The 19,132-nt window shown below is 41.1% G+C and overlaps 1 protein-coding gene across 2 annotated transcripts; it reads left to right on the forward strand.

Moving 5' to 3' along the window:
- Positions 1-108: 108 nt before the first annotated feature.
- Positions 109-17,845, forward strand: ccdc18 (coiled-coil domain containing 18). 2 transcript variants are annotated; one of them, XM_073490477.1, is made up of 26 exons: positions 109-613; positions 728-911; positions 1,357-1,512; positions 1,707-1,813; positions 2,082-2,210; positions 2,454-2,550; positions 2,677-2,798; positions 2,920-3,199; positions 3,396-3,483; positions 4,645-4,862; positions 5,240-5,350; positions 5,521-5,652; positions 5,944-6,078; positions 6,189-6,266; positions 6,791-6,907; positions 7,012-7,179; positions 10,027-10,169; positions 11,080-11,243; positions 11,345-11,558; positions 12,610-12,709; positions 12,843-12,998; positions 14,290-14,430; positions 14,595-14,732; positions 15,299-15,721; positions 15,810-16,580; positions 17,533-17,845. In XM_073490477.1, exons 1-26 carry the CDS (start codon positions 513-515, stop codon positions 17,551-17,553), a joined length of 4,494 nt encoding a protein of 1,497 aa, XP_073346578.1. In that variant the 5' UTR covers positions 109-512; the 3' UTR covers positions 17,554-17,845. The 2 variants fall into 2 exon arrangements, with proteins under 2 accessions (XP_073346578.1, XP_073346579.1); XM_073490478.1 differs by having other exon boundaries at positions 12,843-12,980.
- Positions 17,846-19,132: the final 1,287 nt, after the last annotated feature.

Raw genomic sequence — 19,132 nt, forward strand, 5'->3', positions numbered from 1 at the left:
CAATCAGAAAACGCGTTGTTAGGATGTGGGCGGAGATTAAAAATTACAAATTCTTGTGGCTAACTTGCCTTTTCACTTCTTCCACACTGGCTAACACCGAAAGTTTTGTTCAACTAGAAGTTACTAATACATATTTTTATGCTTTTTCATAGCGACAGTAAGACAAAATTAATTTCATACAAAACGTAGACGTTGTCGGTACGGTCGTTTGATAGTCTTGGCTGCAAAAACAACGATAATGTTAAAGCTAACTAGCTAGCCACCTGTTGATACAACGAGCATCTTTGTTTACATTTAGCGAGCGTAGCTCTGCTAGCTAGTTTGCGTTGCTTTACCATAACTACATATTTTAATAACGTAGCTTCATGTTGATAAGTTAGTTATCAGTTTTCTGTACCTTTCCAAGCATTAACACCAGGTCGAAATGTTGCTGGAGCTACTTAAAGTTAACCTCAGCAAGTCAAGACAAGTTGTTGTCGAGCTGAAGTTAACATGCACTCATCATTAGTCTAATGTTTGAGAACGAGGTGATTTTAACTGAAGATGTGGTCAGTCTGAGGAATCTGCTTCGATTGACGGACGTCAGCTTGCAAAGTGTGAGACAGAAACTGAGGTGAGCTGTATGACATGAACACATGCTGCTGATAGCTACAACTCCACTGCAGACTTAAATAAATGCTCAACTACATTCCTTCTTCACTGATTTTTTCTCTGTAACCCTCTACAGTCAGTCAGAAGGACATGATGAGTCTGAGCAGAATAGTCCTGATCGCCTGACCTTGCAAGACCTGCAGATACCTGATGGTCCTCCGTCCCAGGCAGCCTATGTTTATCAGGAGAGACCTCTCAGTGGGACGGCTGATAGACGTGCTGTTGCTGGTAGTTTAAGCTCATCGTCCTCCAGCTCTAGGGTGAGAAGCAAGATTGTGTGTGTCTTAGGTGAAAAATTTGACAGACAACCAGTCAGATATTCTGTGCATCATTTTGTCTCATGCTGCCTGTCGTTATCTGTGCATGTGTAGTGAATTCGCTTTTTTTTCTCTCTCAAACCACCTTTGTATGTCACCAGATCAACCATTGAATGTTTTTACATATGTTATTTACATCAGAAGCAGGAAAGGAGGTGATATTTTTATCGTCATCACGGAAAGTATTAAAAGATGTAAATGAAGGAAAAGGAAATCAGATTTAACATGTCTATCTATGATCTGTTTTACAGTAAACTGTAATTGTAATGTCGATAACCTTTATGCAAGATGCTTGGTACTTAACAGCTAGGGTAACATCATAACTAAAATGTATACAATAGAATTCACACCCCTGTCATCCACACCTTTGTTCGACCTTCTTGCTCAGTCTTCCTCAGTCACAGCCAGGTCGATAGAGATGGAGTCTGTTTCTTTGAGGAAGAAGGCCAGCTGTGTGCGTCAGGAGAATGCCTGCGTGTCCATGCAGGATGGGCAGCTCATCAGTGATGCTGTGCAGTATGACCTGGCCACCTTCACGTCGCAGGTAAGAGAGTCACTCCTAAGAAGATGATTTCTGTGAATGAACGTGCTATAGTAGTAGTATCTGGTGCTTCAGCTGTTTGTGCTGCAAATATAGTTGGTGAAGTCATTGTAAATGTCAAGCCACAACAATAAAACACTAATAAATATTAAAAACAGAAAGTTTTGTTGGATGCATATGTTTTGTTTCATTTTCAGGTTGGCCTCAGAGGCTCCAGGGTTGGTATTAAAAACAATGTGGCAGTCATGAGTCAGCAGATTCGTCAGCTTCAAGCAGAGCTGGAGGCTCAAGCAGAAGAACTAAAGTAACCTCATGACCTCAACTTATACTTCTGCAGATGTCGCTAGTTATGTAATTGTGATGTAGCAACTGCATGAACATTTATATATAGTTAATGAAAGGCTTATGCAATCGTATTCATACAATGACAGACCATTTGCTGCTATTTCTCTTGTCTGTATTCCTACTGGGCAAGGATTGATTGTGGCTTGTATTGATTTGCCTTTTACCATTTTTCCTGAAACTGTCATACTAACCTCTAGTTGAACCTAGCTCCTGTCTGTCTTTCCCAGGGCAGCAGAGCTGAGGGCAGAGTGTAGCCAGGATGCAGCAGCTCACAGTGACATTGTGCTGGCGACTCTCACTGAGGATCTGAGTGCGCTCAGAGAAGAGCTGGACACCAAGGCAGCACTCTGCAAACGGTACCTTACAGTTCTTCTCACATTTTGGGTAACAGCATGAACACCACCAACAATTAATCTACTATGTTGTTACTTATAATTGCATTTGTTACCTGTCATATTTGAATATTTTTAATTGAAATAAATAAAGGAAATTATTTAGACGTCAAGTCAGAACATAAGCAGACACCCCATGTCGAATTTACTTTTGCAACATGATCGCATTATTGTTTTAAAACTCATCTTCCCACTCATCCCTTACAGGGCGGAGCAGCAAAGGAACCAAGCACTTCAAAATGCAGAGAAACTCAAGGAAGCCTTCAAAGATTATAAGGCGACCATATCCATTAAACTTAAGAGGGTAAATTCACTTCATTTAAATAATTTGATTATTTCATCAGCATCCTTTACTTAAAACAGACAAGCATATATTTTTGATAAATCCTTTTAAAATGCATGTTCACGTGTCCTCATTTGTGGTTTTAAGGTGATGGAGAGTGAGAGCAAACTAAAAGAGAGTCTCATTGACCGTGACAGAGAAAAAGAAGAGTTAGAAATGAAGTGCACTATGTTGGAGAGAGAAAAGGTTGAACAGAGCCAAACAGTGAGGTAGGCATTTGAGATTGTCTCATTATATTGTTTCTCTACATGTTTTTTTAAATATTTCTATGTAGAGACAGAAATTAATTCAGATTTTTATCCCTGATCTTCCTCCTCGTCTGCCTCCCAGCCTGCTGAAGGAGGAGGTGAGGCAGTCCAAGTCTGCGGCTGCCGGTCTCCAGGCTCAGCTGGAGGAGACCAAACAAAAGGCCTTACATCTGGAACAGCAGATCACTGCGCGGGGAGCAGAGGGCAGGGAGCTGGCCTCTCTGCGTAAGGAGCTGGGAGAGCTGCGAGCAATGACCCAGGGTCAGGAGCAGAGGGTGACCCAGAGCCACAGAGAGGCTCAGCAGAGCCGGGCGGAGCTGGACAGCCTGGAGGCCATTCTGGCACTGCTGCATCTACGAGAGGTGGAGGGGAAAAGACACACTTACACTGTCGTTTTTGTTCCCGTGTCACAAGTCTCAAACAATGTTTGGCCTAAGGGGTTGTTGCATCATCATTTAATTTGTTTGGCCAAGCCATATTTTGGTACCAGAGTGATTCACCAAAACAAACAGCCTTATTTATCACCGATCTTGTTGTCATATTATTATTTATTTTCAGGGTGCCGTGGGGCCGCTGTGCGTCAAGCCCTGCATGTTGCCCCCTGTGGACTTTCCAGGAACTGCACACCTACTGAAGCTAAAGCCAGGTATGCTGTGTTCTTCATTACATCCTGTGTTATCTATGCCTATTAACAGAGATGTAATTTTTTTTAAATTCAGGTTTGCCCTTATTTGTTTACGTCTGAAGTTGTTGGAATCTGATTTGAATTATTTTCTATACACTAGCTTTGTACCCATCTTTCTTTTCTTTTCTTTTTATTAAAACTTAAATTTTAAAAGAACCTTGAATGTTGATTGCACAATGTAATGGCTATAGAATAATGACATGTTTTGTTTGGTTGGTTACCTATAAACTTCACTTTCACCATAAAATTCTGCCTGACACCGGCCATGAAATCTCCCAGGAAAATAATAATAAATAATTGAATAAACTCATATTTTGATTTGTGTTGTTGATAGTTGCTATTGTCGTGGAATAACTGTGACCAATAACAAAATGAAAATACAGAGAGAAGTCTTCTTGTCCTAGTCCCAGTCTGCAGAATATGGAACCAGAGAATATGACAAATACAAACCTCTATTTATACACTTAGGTTTTCCCATTCTATCCCTCCTTCTTAATTGTTTTACACCAATGGGGCCTTTCCTCCCGCTTTTAGACACCTGTCAATTTTCTTCATACGAGTCACAACTGACCAATAACATGAGTTTCCCTATCTCCAAAACCAAAAGAGGCTTTACCTTTAACTTCCTCCCTACTGGGGTTCTAGGTAAATTTTGGCTGACTACTCATCCTTGGTTTGGCAAAAAGTGATCTGTCAACACTATCTTTGTAATGTACACAAGAAGCATCTGGTCACTCTGACCTGTTACTAGAAAACAGCCTGACTGGCACCAGGCCGTACTTAATATCCTGTTTTGCACAATATACAAGCCTATCTAGGACATTTGATAAGAATATGTGTGTAGTTTTATATCATAAGAATACACGTGTAATACAATGTAACCTGTAATTAATAATGAGTCTATAATATAGAAAGAGAAATTAACCACTCCACTGCTCTGAGGAAAACTGAAATGATCTGGTTGTCTTTTCAATAATACCAAAACAATAGGGAGGGAAAAGTTGTCGAGTTAGGTTGAAAATAAAATAGAAAATAGCTAGATGTCAGGTACCAACCATGTAATTCCTAATTTATGTATAAGTATGTATAATCCTTTATTCACCCATCACTGAATCCTCACAGGTGAAGGCTACCAGCAGCTGCTGCGCGTGCTGCAGTCGTTGCAGGCTGAGCGGACCAAACAGAACAGCCTGGCCGAGCGGCTTCAGGAGCGTCTGAGTAGAGCCCAGGAGGAGATCTCCTCCCTGCAGAGCTCCATGGCCCAGAGAGCCTCCCACTACCAGAGCCTCCACACGGAGCTGCTGGACAAACTCAGCAAAGCTACTGACACAGAGAAAGAGGTCACTTACCTGATCTTCTGTTCTGTCATCCCTTCTCTCATTTTCTTTCTTTCTTTGTCTTTTTTTTTTTTTTTTTTTTCATCTTTTGCGCATAACCTGATTTTCTTCTTTTAGTAGATTAACATTTGTTCTTTCCCTCTTTGATTGTCTTACTGTTTGGAGAAAGATGATTAAATGAAAATCAGATTTTTTACAGAGCATTGACAGTTTCTTGGACATGCTTATGTTTCTCAGCCATCAAAAGTGACGACATATACTTTACTTTTTAAAAATATTATTGCAGTACGAATTAAATTTAACCAATCTTGGAAGATAATTATTGCTTCTTACAGATTATTGCACCTACAAGATGTTTTTAAATCTCTGTTTCCCCTCAGTTGAAAAGAAAAAGTGCACGTGTGGCTTCGCTAGAGAAACAGTTACAGGAGAAAACCTCGGCCTACAGCCGGGCTGCACTGACCAACACTGAGCTCGAGAATCAGCTACTGGTACAAGACAGTGACACTATCAGTTCCACATATTTGTCATGTTTTTAATTTTTTCTCTGATGACATCAACAAGCCACTGACAAGAAGAGCTATGACTTTAGGTCACAACCCTTCTCTGACCCCCTTATAGAATCCTTTTTATTTTTTGTTTTGCTTTTTTCAAATTACAGGAGAAAACCAGCACCATTCAGCATTACCAGTCACTCATGACCAAAAAGCAAAGAGAGTACCAGCAGGCTTTGGAGAAGTGTAAAAATTCTCAATCTCAACAATTCACGGAGCAACAGCACAGAATCGAATTGGTGATCTACAACTTCATCTTTGTCTCGTTCACTTTCCTATCCACTGAACCTCCACAGTATACTTCTGCCACACCTTTCTGCTTTAATTAATTTCAATTTTATTCAGTCAGTCTTTTGCTCATCAGCTAAGAAGTAATTCATTCTCCTGTATGATTAAAGTTAAGATGCTCTAAGAAGTTGTCATAGAAGCAACTGGAGAGTAATACTAGAAACCCCTGCTGTGATCTTATATTTAAAACCGCAAAAGTAGTATCACCTGTCTTAAGTAACCGTATTTCCTCGACTCTGCAGTTGCAGTTGTCTGTGGAGGAGGCTCAGTCCCGGGTGTTGGAGATGGAGCAGGAGCTGAGCTCGCTCCAGAGGGAGCGAGATGAGGCTCAGAAAGCAGCACTTCTGCTGCAGAGCTCTGTGGACCAACTCACACAGGTCAGTAAACGTCTTACAGTGTGGAACAGGAACCATTTCAGACCTAAGTTACAACAACTATAATTCAGACCAGGTATATGCTGATGATTTTAATATTGATTTAATTTCAGCAGAGGCAGGTTGAAGTCAGACACAGCGAGGAATTGCTGCAGAGTTTCAAAGAGCAGGCAGCTCAGTCTGCCACCAAGGTTTGTACAAAGACCAGCATCCTGTTGCACCATCTGTGTCAATTTAGCCTCGTTATAATGTAAATTATAACCAAGTCAGGAAGAATTAAATAATTACACATGCCCGTAGGGTGTAAATCATAAAATGTCACAGAATTGTACTCACTAGTGGTAAAACAGGAGTTTTTCCAATACGCAGCATCATTTTTTAATTAACTGGATTTCAATATCAATCCAGTTTACTACATTGTGCTACATTGCCAGCCACAAAGCTAATGCACACGGCAACCATGACGATGGAACTCAATCTCAATCATGGATTGGCCACTTGCCTTATTTATGGCTGCCCATCCAAACAAGTTAGGTAATGCTGGAAGTAAATGTGGAGCAACCAGTTTTAGTAGCTGATTTAATTACAAACTCACTAACAGTTACTAAGCCTCTTGTGTTGACTTTACACCCTAATTAACCTACATTTAACTGGGCACAAACATCTGGCAGAATTCATGAATTACACCATAACATGACTTCTGTTTGTACTTCAGGTGTGTGAACTCCAGTCGTCTCTGTCAGCGTGCAGAGAGGAGCTGAACTTGTCCCTGCAGCAGATGGAGGAGGCGAAGAAGAACTATGAGAGTGAGCTGCAGAAGAGCAATGACAAGGTACAGTGTTACAGGCAATGAGACATTTGCAATCTCTATTTGCAAGAGAGTTTTTACACACCTATGCAAAGCCCATCTCTCAGGCTTATCTTGTCTGCCCTTAGGTGTCCTCTTTGCAGGAGAAGCTCCACAGCACCACCCTGGTGTGTCAGAGCTCCAGTGAGCAGAACCTGCAGCTGCAGCTCTCTCTCCAGCAGCAGCAGACCATGCTGACTGAGAGCACCTCTCACATCTCTGAACTGGAGGAAAATCAGAGCCAGCTGCAGACACAGGTGAGTTAGAGACAGTTAAAAACCCTCTCAAACATCAGGCTGACAAGACAATGTACTTTAAATCTGTATATATTTAATACCAAGGAGTATTTCTGAGTAATCCAACAGGAATCCATTGTTTGTTTGTGTTTTATAACACAAAGTATTAATATAATGTCATGAAAAGCGTTATTAGACTGATTGGTAAATGCAGCAGTTTTTGTTCCTGAAACAAAATAATAGACAACTATAGATATAATCAAAACGTTTTTATCATTAAAGGTCACATGACCTGTATTCAAGTGATTACTGAGACATATTTAAAAAATAAAACTGGTCCCTATTGATGACTGTCCAACTTTCTGTGAGTTGTATATTAGTTTGTACAAACGTAGTATAAACTGGGATAATAAAGGCCTTAAAACTTAATTTTAACTTGAGGCCTCAATAATTTCTATTTATATTGTGCTTCAGTGGTGCATGCAGAGTTAAAGAACTAAGATATTTTCAGTTAATCAGTTACCACAGACCAAATTGCTTCATGGTGAGCTTGAGGGCCTGGGGACGTTTCTGTTTGATTTGGAGAGTGTGTGAGTCTTCTCTGTTCATACAGAAGCATCAGTAGTTCTCTCTGTTTCTGTTGATCACACAGTTTTACATCAGCAGCAGTAAAACACTCTCCCTTTGATGATCGTAGTTATACTAGGTCTACCATATCATATAATGTTTGTAATGTTTTTTGTTTAGAAAGAGGTTAAGCAGGGTTGATTCTTAACTCCTTCCAATGCCGGATGATCAGGTCAGTCAGGTTTACAGGGTTTTTATGTGGCAATACAAACATTTTAACGAAATATTTTTAGGATTTCCTGATGATGAAGATGATTAACTCCAAAAAATCCAATTTAATGGAACACATTACAAGGAGTTATTGACTGGTTATGAAACCTTCTCAGTTTAAAATTGACCCCTTTTGTGAGAAGATAAGCTATTAATACTGTTTATAGTTATTCTTAGTGCCTGCCACTGGATCCGATTCCCCACAAACTTTACACTTAATGGTACTTTTGGTTACTTTAACTTTAGTAACAAAATGACTATAACCGAGAGCCAAATCTGTTAGATGTAGGTGTATGAACGGCACTAAAACATAAAAGCAAAAACTTTATTTCATCATATTACAGTTATTAATCTTCAATAGCCACAAATGGATACGTCACTATGCATCTTGCAAACAGCAAGCTGTGTTTAAAAAAGAAAAATAGCATTAAAAAATGTTTTTCTTTAGCCTAGTCTTTCTGCTAGCCAAACAAAGATCTGGAGGTGGTGGTTCTCATTTCAGTGTTGTCCACAGGGGTCTCCAGAATCAACGCAAAATAAAGGTTCATGTAGCACCTCTAAATCACACACAGAGTGCCCCTCTATCGATCTCTTTCAGCTCAGTCACAGCCAGACACATATATTTGCAATTTTTCCCTGATTTGGGATGATTATTGTTTGGTCTGTTTAGATACCCTGTCTGCTAATTTAAACATATTCTCCTGTGGTCTAGAAAGAAACGTTATCATGTTTTTGGGGGATTTCCAGTCAGAGGCCCTAATCTGACAAATGTTTGTGATGTGTCCAAATTCTTCCAGTCAGCCATCTTTAGAGGGTGACAGGAGAACCATATAACGATGATTTAGGTGTCTTTGTCTCAATCACAATTATGGCTGAACAATTAATCGAAATTTTTAAAAAAGCAACAATTATTTTGAGAAAGGTAAAATGTGGGACAAAAAAGCATTATGATAAAGTGCACATCTTGTCCCCCAGATGCAAGAAAACATGTTTGTGTGGTACAGACCCCAACAAATGTCATCATGATGTTTATAGTTTTTGAATGAAAATAAAAATTGTGACGCTACAATTGACTATTCCCATTTATCATGAGACACATCGCAGTCGCAATATCTGTCAACATAATCGCAATATGATTTTTTGATATCATGCAGCCTGAGTCATTGTTAATCTTTCAAAGTAAAAAGTGAGAAGTGGGGGGCTTGAATAGCTTCTTATTAGCAAAGATTGAACATATTTACTGAAGCTTTAAAGCTGCACTATGTAGTTTTGTGAAAGAATTTTAATCAAAGATAAAGATCATGACTGAATAAACAAACTGACCTTAAAGGACAACACAATTTCATACTATTTTACTTTGTTTATATGTGGCGGACCCTGCCACCTTTCTAGCTTCAAACAGTGTTCTGGGACCTTATTTTCCTCTGAGAACAGCTTGTTTGAATGTCTTTTCCAAAACTACATAGTGCCCCTTTTAAGACATATTACCAGTTCAGCTGTTTCCAATGGGGGCTTTAGTTTACAACACTTTAACACATATTAAAACCAAAACTGATGAATATTATTGAATGCCTCCCCTTTAGCAAAATGAGTAGAAGATTAATTGTGGCTGTGCTCTTAACTTGCAGATATGTGTACTTGCAGATAACACCCTGCACATACCTCAAACCTGTGGTAAATCTCCATCACAGCTCAAGGAAAGCAGCACTTTTAACTTGTGATTTCATTAATATTTCAGCACATTGTAGTTGCTGCTTGTACATTCTGTCCTTCACAACAAACAGAGCACAAAGGTCTCCATTGAATGAGCAGGGCAACACATGCACAGTAGCATGGAGCATGTCTGTACACGCAGGTCTGATCAGATTGCCCGTAGGAATAGACAGTCAAGAATCTGTTGTTGTTTTTTATAGTTTTTTTTTGTTTTGTTTTTTATAGAATAGTAGGTCAGGTCTCCCGTTTTGTGCTATAAAACAGAGAAATGTTTGGTTTCATTTATGAGGAAAATAAAGATGTCTTGTCTATCCATAGCTGTCCAGTCTGGAGCAGCAGCTGGAACGAGCCCGGGCCTCTCTGCAGGATGAGGTCAGGAACAGAGAGCAGGATGTCCAGGAGAAGGACAAGGACCTGCAGGAGCTGAACCAGCAGAACAAACAACTCTCTGAGTCTGTCAGGTAAGAGCACCTGTACACACAGAAACCCTGTTACACTCTAAGGAACAAAGGACATTGGAGATACAGAATCTTTTTTAATTTCAGGAGTTTAGACCATCAATATTGAATTATTACTGTTTTAAGACATCAGTGCTACCAGAATCATTTAAAATGTAACATTCAGACCCAAATATTTGAAAATTACATTGGTTCACAGCTTCTCCGTAGATGTCTTGTTGATGATAATGAAATATTTTCCTCAAACTTGTACTAATAATGATAGTTTACCATCATTCACTTTAATAACCATTTAATGCAGCATGTATGGGGCTTTTGTTAGCGACTATTTCTGACAGAACAAGGCTAGAACCATGTTGTCCTTATTGGCCTGCATCGAAGGCATTCAAACGCCTCATTAGTCTGTGACACAGTCTTATGATTACACCACATCCCATTTGTCTGTAGGCATGAAGCAGCCCTTCCTCCCGCCACACCCCCTACGACCCATGAATATGTGTGTTTATAAATGGGGCTTGTTTCAGAGTGGGAGATGTTTGGAGTCATTTCATTCTGCATAGCTGCAGTTGTGACATTTTAAAATCTCCAAAGCAAAAAGCTCATTTGTTGTTTAAATGTGCCATCAAAAGACACATTAGCTTTGCTCAGTTTAGCTGCTCTAACAGCTCTGGAGGGATCTCCTTCTCTCGAAGTCCGTGATGGGAGCTGTGCTCACATTAAGGTGAGGAAACGGACATGTTGTGTGTCCACAGCTGCACCCAGTCAAATGGTAAATAATGCAATTTACACTGCTTAAATCTTTTTTTCTGCAACATGTCTTCCCTTGATTGATATTTCATTTGTTCATTTAAGACTTTTAATTGCTGTACAAATTTACTTATTATTGTCTTGTTGTTTATTTCTCCTTTGGCAGCAATCTGTCTTCAGAGATGACAAAGTATCGAGGGGAGCTGCTGTCAAAAGAGTCGGAGCTGCAGCGTCTGAAGAGGGACCTCGCTGCCAAGACTGCTCAGCTCAGCCGCATGGAGGAGAGCCTGCGACACCTGAAGAGCCAGCTCGACAGCAAGACTGACTTAGGTAAGTTACACAGTTTCTGTTCTTTTTGCAGAAAAGAAACAATTAAATCTGAATCTCTACATGCTCCTTCACTTGCTCTCTTTCTCTTTTCTGTCTCCCAGTGGTGGACCTGGAAGAGACGCTCCACCGCTGTGAGGCTGACAAGCTCAACTGTGTCCGGCGGGCCCAGATGCTGGAGGGACAGCTTCAGGTGGTGCAGGGAGAGTTGTCTGACACACTGGAGCAACTGCAGGAACTCAGAGATGTTCTGCAAAGAACCCAAACCACCTCAGACGAGCAGCAAGCCTCGGTGGAAAAACTGACTGTCCAACTTAGGTGAGGATACACCCTCATGTGAAATCTCCTTCTGCACACAGGGACACCAGATGGAGCGACTACCAAGAGCTGTGGCTCAGATAAGATCCTCTGCTGGATCGGACTCACTTGGATGTGCACTGTACATATGTTTCACAAACACACGGACACACACAGACAGGCTGGAGCCTGTTGATGTCTCAAATTTTGTGTGTCTTCTTAGTAATCTCGTGGCTAATCTTAGTTCTCAGATGAAATGATGACATTGTGTACATTTTTACTATGGAAATCCTTTGCTGTTGTAAGAATATGAATTTCTGATTATGATATTTAAAGAATTTTCCTTATTTTTCAAGGTGAAACTTCTATTATGTAATTTGCTGTGATGATTTATCCATTCTCTGGTTTGTGATGTAATATTTTTACATTTAAAACTTTGCACAGATAAAAACTTTGTACGTTTGAATATGTTTTGAAAACACTGCAGCTATTGTACATCAAGCATCAAGCACTCGACTGGACACACACTCATGAGTCACTTTCTTGTGTAAAACAAAACAGGATGCTACATGTCTCAGTTGATTCATTAATCACTCCTTCAGTCCCTGTTAGATTTTCTTTGGTGTTATTATCTTAGGCAGCATGAGACATTTGCAGGGACATGCAAATGCTTGACCCTGAAAACGCCTTTTTAAGGAAGAACATAGCTTTTTAAGTAACAGTTGTCACGAGCCCTGTTTTACACAAAAAGGCACTGAAATTAGTTTTACATCCTTGGGCACATTCTAAGTACTCAAACCAAAGGTCAACCTAAAAATATTTAACAATAAACTCCTGTAGAAAGTCGTCAAACATGTTCCCTCTATTTAGCCCTCAGTTATATCTGCAGTTCAGAGGACAATCCAGGTCTTGTTTCAAGTTAGTCAGTGTTTTCTTCTTTTTTTTTACAACTATTAATTAGATGGGTATCTGATAAAGTATTCAATAAAAGTGTGTGTGTGTGTGTCTGTCTGTCTGTCTGTCTGTCTGTGTCTATGTGTGTGTGTGTGTGTGTGTGTCTGTGGCTTCACAGTGAGACCCAGAGGGAGTTGGAGGAGAGAACTCACGAGGTCTTAGACATGGACAGTGCACTGAAGGAGAGACAGGGGGAGCTCCAACAGAGAGCAAATCTGGTACAACACACAGACAAACACACTCGTATCAGTATATTTTATTCAAAGGAACAGAATAGATTTTGCTGCTGTATCTAGCCGCATTTTTGGTGTTTTCAATTTTCTTTTTTTTCTTTCCCCTTTTCGTCCTCAGCTTGGCCAGCTGGAAGTGGCCATCAGAGAGCACAAGCAGGAGATGGAGAGGAAGGTGGAGTCGCTGCAGCAGAGCCTGGTAGACAGAGAGAGAGAGCTGAGAGACGCACAGAGCGAGCTCACAGACAGAAACATGAAGGTCAGGAGCAGTCACAGAGTAAGAGGGCAAAACATGTGAGAGAAATGTTGCAAATGTCACTGTGAGTCGACTAGGCCTCAATAGACATTTCAAGAGGAATGCAACATAATCAGCCCGATTAAGTTCTGTCATAAATGTTTACATCCTTTGAGCTATCATTGCACTGTCTGTTGTGTTGCAGTATGGCTTATAATGATTTCTGTAGAATCATTATAAAATACAATAATTAAAAAAACTTTAAGTTATGAAAAATAAATGTCAACACCTTTAATGACAAAGCCGTCCACAAGTAAAGATGTATTTTTAATTTATTTAGGCAGAATATCTTCAAACATACAATATATTCAGATATTACCTCCGCCTTTCTTCACCACACAGAACAAGAGAAGACATTTCTCCCATTACCCTCCATCTTTTACTCCATCCCCCATTGTCTATTTCATTCTATTAAGTTAATTCAATTATTTGAATTTAAATTAATTCAAAATGTATTTTAGTTTTGTCGTCTTTGTATTGTTGCAGAGATTAGTTAGCATGCTGAGCAGGTAGCCCTGGCCTGTCAAGGTCCAAAGCTCCTGTGCTAGTGGTGTAAACACCAAAAGTGCCCTGCTGCTCCAAGATCCCACTCCAGAATGCTAGCTGCACGGCTAACTGAGATAACTAGCTACTGGCAGCAGAAGTTAGTGGTTAAGGCTTATTCGTAGCCTATGTAAGTGGTCTACGCCATTCTGAGAATTTATACACGTGTGCTGGCGTAGCTGCGTTGCTGGCAGTGGTGATACAGCCAGATACACCGACCCCTTCAGCTCACAAATGTGTCTTTGAGCTAGGCTGAGTGGACAGGCTGAGTGTCCACAAAGAGGGCTTCCCCTCCATAGACAGTGAGCTTGAACAGAAAGGCGGCGTTTGCCACCTGGGTGCTGTTGGAGATCTGAGGAACATAACATATAAACATTTTAATCTAACAAGATTAAGTTCAGCCCTGATTAATCAAAAAAGTAAAATGAATGCTGCACTCCTTATTTTTGCTTTTATATTCTGTTGTAACTTCATCATTTAAAATAACATCATTTAATATTCTTACTACTTGAGTCTAATAGAAGTCATTAACTGGTTTCATATAGACGTTTTTGGAAATGGTCTGTAAAGAAAAACACAAAAAATTGTGAGGCTGCCTAAATGTACTTTTTTAATTTATAGAATCAAAAAATGAATTCAGACCCTGAAGTAAGATGTGTTATAATGTAGATCATCAAACTGTATGCTGATATATGTGCATGCTTGTGTGTGTTTGTGTTTGCGATGTTAGGAATCGCAGGAGCTCGGCCAGCAGCTGCGTGTGTGTCAGCAGAAACTTCAGACTTCGCTGCGAGAGCTCGAAGAAATTCAACATCACTGTGAGGCTCTGACCAAAGAGCTGGACGCCACCAAGCTGCACGCCAAAGAGAAGGTAAAGTCAAAGCACAATTCATTATTATTTAATATTAAACTTCAAACTCCTAAAAAGGTGTCATCTGTTATGAAATACTATCACTTGACTTGGGTCTTGACTTGTTGACATGGACATTTTTCTGCCATTAATCTGTTCTGGGGGGGGGGGTTGTTTGTGCGCAGGAGGTCCGTCTGTGTGGCGTGGAGGAGGAGCTGGCGCTGAAGGAGGCACGCTGGCTGCAGCTGGAAGCCGGGCTGCAGAGTATAGTCGCCTCTTTAGAGCAAGAGCTGGAGCTGGAGAGGGAGCAGCACAGTAAGGAGGTACAGTAGCTACTGAGGCTTCATGACTGGTGTCACCTTCCTCCATCTAATGCATTCAATACATCTATTCAAATAGAGACAACAAGTGAAGTCGGTTTGGAAGTCCTTAAAGTAGATTGTTTTTGACTAGAAAATATCATCAAAGTCAGGTGAGAGATAAACCTTGATGCTGTAGTGCAGGTTTCAGTTGTTCGCTAAGTTTTCACAAAGATCAGTTTATGATCTCTGCGCACGTAATCAAGGTTTTGTGGGTTTTGGACCAGCCTTCCTGGTCATCACTGTCGTTCCCTATTTGCGTCTGTGTCTGATTTCTTTTCCTCTTTTTTTCTTTACAAAAATGTCAAGAATACCGCATGAGTTCCCCATTTTTACAACTCCAGTCCTTTTTATTACCTCTTCACTCCCACACACAGCTGATAACTGCTGATATTTTTGATGGTGCTTCTTTTTTATTTCCTTGTCCTGCTTTAACCTTTGGGCTTACCTGATTACATCAAACAGAGGTGGATCATATTGTCATTATCTTAAATCAAAACTACTCTCATCTGTCTGTTTTCCCTCCCCAGCTGGAGTCCCTGCAGCAGACCCGAGGCCAGCTCCTCAAAGTCTCGGAGCAGATCTCCTCCACCATGCGCTCCTCCCAGGAGCAGCTCGCCGCTAAACTTCAGCAGAGCCAGAGCCAGCTCGAGCAGGCCGAGACCCAGCTGGATCAAACTAAGACTGACCTGGATCGCACCCGGAACCAACTCGTTCACCTCCAAACACAGAGAGACCAGGCTCAGACCCAGCTCCTTCAGAGTAAAAGTCAACTTGAGCAAAGCAGGAGTCTGTATGAGCAGACCAGAGCTCAGAACAGTCTCCTCCACATCCAGCTGGAGCAGCTCAGTGCTCAGCTAAAACAAGCCAGAGTCCAGGCCGCCCAGCTCCAGACTCAGCTCCAGACCTCGGAGAAGTCCATGGAGACCTCAAACGAGTCCCTGCTCATCAAGGTAGACTTCTTTACAAGTGTGACTGTAATGAAAGTTAGATTAAAGAAGTGTATCAGTGGATTTCGTTTGTGTTCTTGTGTCCCTGCAGGAGTCTGAGGTGACCCGTCTCCAGGCAAGGATCTCCAGTCTGGAGCGAGCTGCTGACCACCAGCATCTTTACAATCACAAACTCTCTCTCCCTGCTCTGCACCACTTCACACACTCCCCAGAGCGCTCCTCCTCTGCTCACTCCCTTCCTTCTTCCCCCAAAAGCCCTCAGGTAGCTGTCTCCTCTTCTAAACAGACACACTTGACTCAGCTTCTCTCCCCGACACGCACACAAACTTGTTCATCACCCCCTGCTCACACGTACCTCCAGCCCCTTCATCTATTAAACCAAACTGAGAGCAACCGAACGTGTGATTGGCTGCAGAGCAGCAGTATCGACTCCTCCCTTGATCTCCCTCCGAGCCTGAAGGCCACACTGAGGGAGGCCTTGAGCAAGCAGCCTTGGGAGTCCTCCTCCTCCTCCATGCCCTCTTTTCCAGACACGGTGGACCATAGCTGGCAGGGCCTCAGCGGCGTGGAGGCCACAATAACATCCGACCTCTCCTTCAACCCCCTTACGTACATGGTGGACGAGCAAGATGGCAGAAAGCTCAACATGGAAGCTACCTCGATGCGGGAGGGAGAGGATGAGCAAGAAAGTGAGTCGAGGAGGGAGTCCGTGAGCACTCTGGTGGGTCAGGAGGAGGAGATGGATATGAATTCACTCACAGGGATGCTGAGGTTTGTTAATCAGACGTTAGCTATGCAGGAGGACCCTTCTTTGTGGAGCTGCACAGGGATATCAGAGACCAGACGCAGTCCCACACTGCAGGTAAAAGCCACACCCCTCTGTGATATTATGCAGTTATCAGTCAGTTAATCAATTAACCTTTCAATGGGAACTTGATCTGCAGCTATTTTAATAATCAAAAATCTGGTGCCTTAAAAAAAGACTGCTTATTGGTAACATTCAGTCAACTTTTAGCTTTAAATGGACTTCAGATCCCAGTTCTTTAAATAGATTTTCATGAACTTGTTGATCCAAATACAGAAGGTCCTGGCTCCAGATGATCGCCTTAAATTACTGATATGATATGAAGGAAGGTTTAACTGGAGAATGCAAGTCCTGAAATTGTAGTGACACAGTGAGCTACAAAGAACTAGACCTCTGAACATACTCACTGGTGGTTGTGCAGTGACATCAGAGAGTGATGCTTCTCTTAACCCATAAACAATCTTTGGCAGAGTGTGGACACCAGTGTTACACCTTGTTCTGTGGCCACTGTAAAGTGTACAAGTACAAATTGAACAAATGTAAGCATGTACTTCATCTTTCTTTAAATTATTGATATGATATTAAGGAAACTGAGGTGACACCATTTTAAAAAACTGAATATTGTGTATATCAGCTAACAATTTGAGCTAACAAGCTAAGGGCAGCTACAGTTAGCAGCAGTTAGCAGTTACTCTGGTGATATGCTGCCCCCTATTTATTTTGAGTATGAATTAGACAGGTGGCCAATTCTTACATATTGCACCTTTAACACTGAACACATAAGAAAACAACTTCACAACGGCCATCACATTATGTTTCAAATGTTTGCACTATTATACTAACACTAATTGGTGCACAAAAATACATAACATTGTGTACATTCATGTTGGATCCCATTACTCATAGTGAGAAACTGACTGAGAAAATAGAGATTTAATGTTTTAATTAATATGGACATAGGTTGTGGCATTGGTGTGCCACTGATGCATGTCTCCTTTTTCTTTTTCAGAGGGACATCAAGGAGACATGAAGCTGTGATGCTGAGGAGACGTCAGAGACGAGTAGAGCTGTTTACACTGATTTCATCCTTGTCTGTCAGTGTACATGCACAGTCCTGCATTCATTAACATCCCTCATTAAGTCTGTCCATTTGGTATGTGTCAGGCTGTAAAATTGTCTGTCAGTGAAAAAATGAATGATTAGTTTAGATGGCACTACTTTCAAGTCTGTTAATGATCAACTGTGAAGCTGTTTGTAGCATTTCATGTTGTGTTTTCCTGTTATTTATATATTTTTACACTATTTTATATAAGCCCAGTGAATAAAAGATGTTTTTATAAGATTTTCCTTTCCTTGCATACTTTCTGTTTTGCTTGTCCACCACTGATTCTTAGTTACTCTCCAGAGAAATGTGAAGTCCTGCTCTCACTAACATTAGTTTGGATGTTCCCATGCTACTGTGGGGTCGTGTTACCAGAACAACTGGCAGCTTTCGGTCCTTGAGAAGAATTCTTGGCTCCGGACCGTTCATGCTGAATCTAATAGAGACTCAAGCTGGTTAAGTGGGGTTTGGCACTCACATGTGGTTTACATAACAGGAACATCAGAAATGTTTGGCCTCTGCAGAGTTTTACTCACCAGATTAAGTGCTAGCATGAACATTTGTATGAGCTAACAGAGGTTTATAGATTGAAGGAAGCAAACCTGTTTTGTTTGAGTTCTGTGTGTAACACTTTCCCAACACAGCCATGTCTTGTCATTCACACTGATGGATTACTCAGGGGTCTTTTTGGACAGAGCACGACTAGCTCTTTCCCCGTTTCCAGTCTTTGTGCTAAGTTAAGCTAACTGCCTCCTGGCAACAGCTTTCAACCCTCAGAAAGTGAGTGAGTATTTGTGTTTATATTCTCCAACAAACGTTTCCCCTTTCAACCCTACAGTAAAAATAACAGACATAATAGTTGCTAATTCCAATGACCAGTCCTATCCTGAGGTTTAATCATTTGTTGCAGGTCATATAAAGTCTTTGGTTTGTCAGGCAGACCATCAACAGGCTCATGGTTTAATGCTGTAAATATCACAGCGAGTGATTTCCTGCCTACATCCGAGGAGGGGCTTTTAATATTTACATTTCCTCACCACTGGCCTCAATAGTTAGAGTTTATGGGTGTCTGTGTGTGTTGCCACTGGTGACGGCAATCATTTGAGTCGGCAAACCAACCTGTTTGTCCTACACTCAGTGGGGGTGGGATGTCTAAAATGAATGATCTCATGAGTGGACGGATCATTCCCAGCTGCTGCGACTGATCATTTTAGTTTCTTAATGTTTAAGTTTTAGGAGCATCTCTGTCTGTCTGCTCTCCCTGTCTGTTAAACAGTTTAAATTTAGAGGATGTGGTTAACTCAGTGGTAAATTGCGTGCGATGTAGCTCTGCCCTAGTTCCTCCATGGATCTTTAGTTCACCATGTCACCACAACAGTCTGCATTATATCAGCATATATGCAATTTTGTGCAATAAAATAATAGTTCTCACTTTTGTGTGAGAGAGCGACTTGTTAGAATTCACACCATTTCCGTGTTGTAAGCAACTTCTCCCCTGAGTCAGCCT

Source organism: Pagrus major, chromosome 21, assembly GCF_040436345.1.
Source record: "Pagrus major chromosome 21, Pma_NU_1.0".
Classification (NCBI taxonomy): domain Eukaryota; kingdom Metazoa; phylum Chordata; class Actinopteri; order Spariformes; family Sparidae; genus Pagrus; species Pagrus major.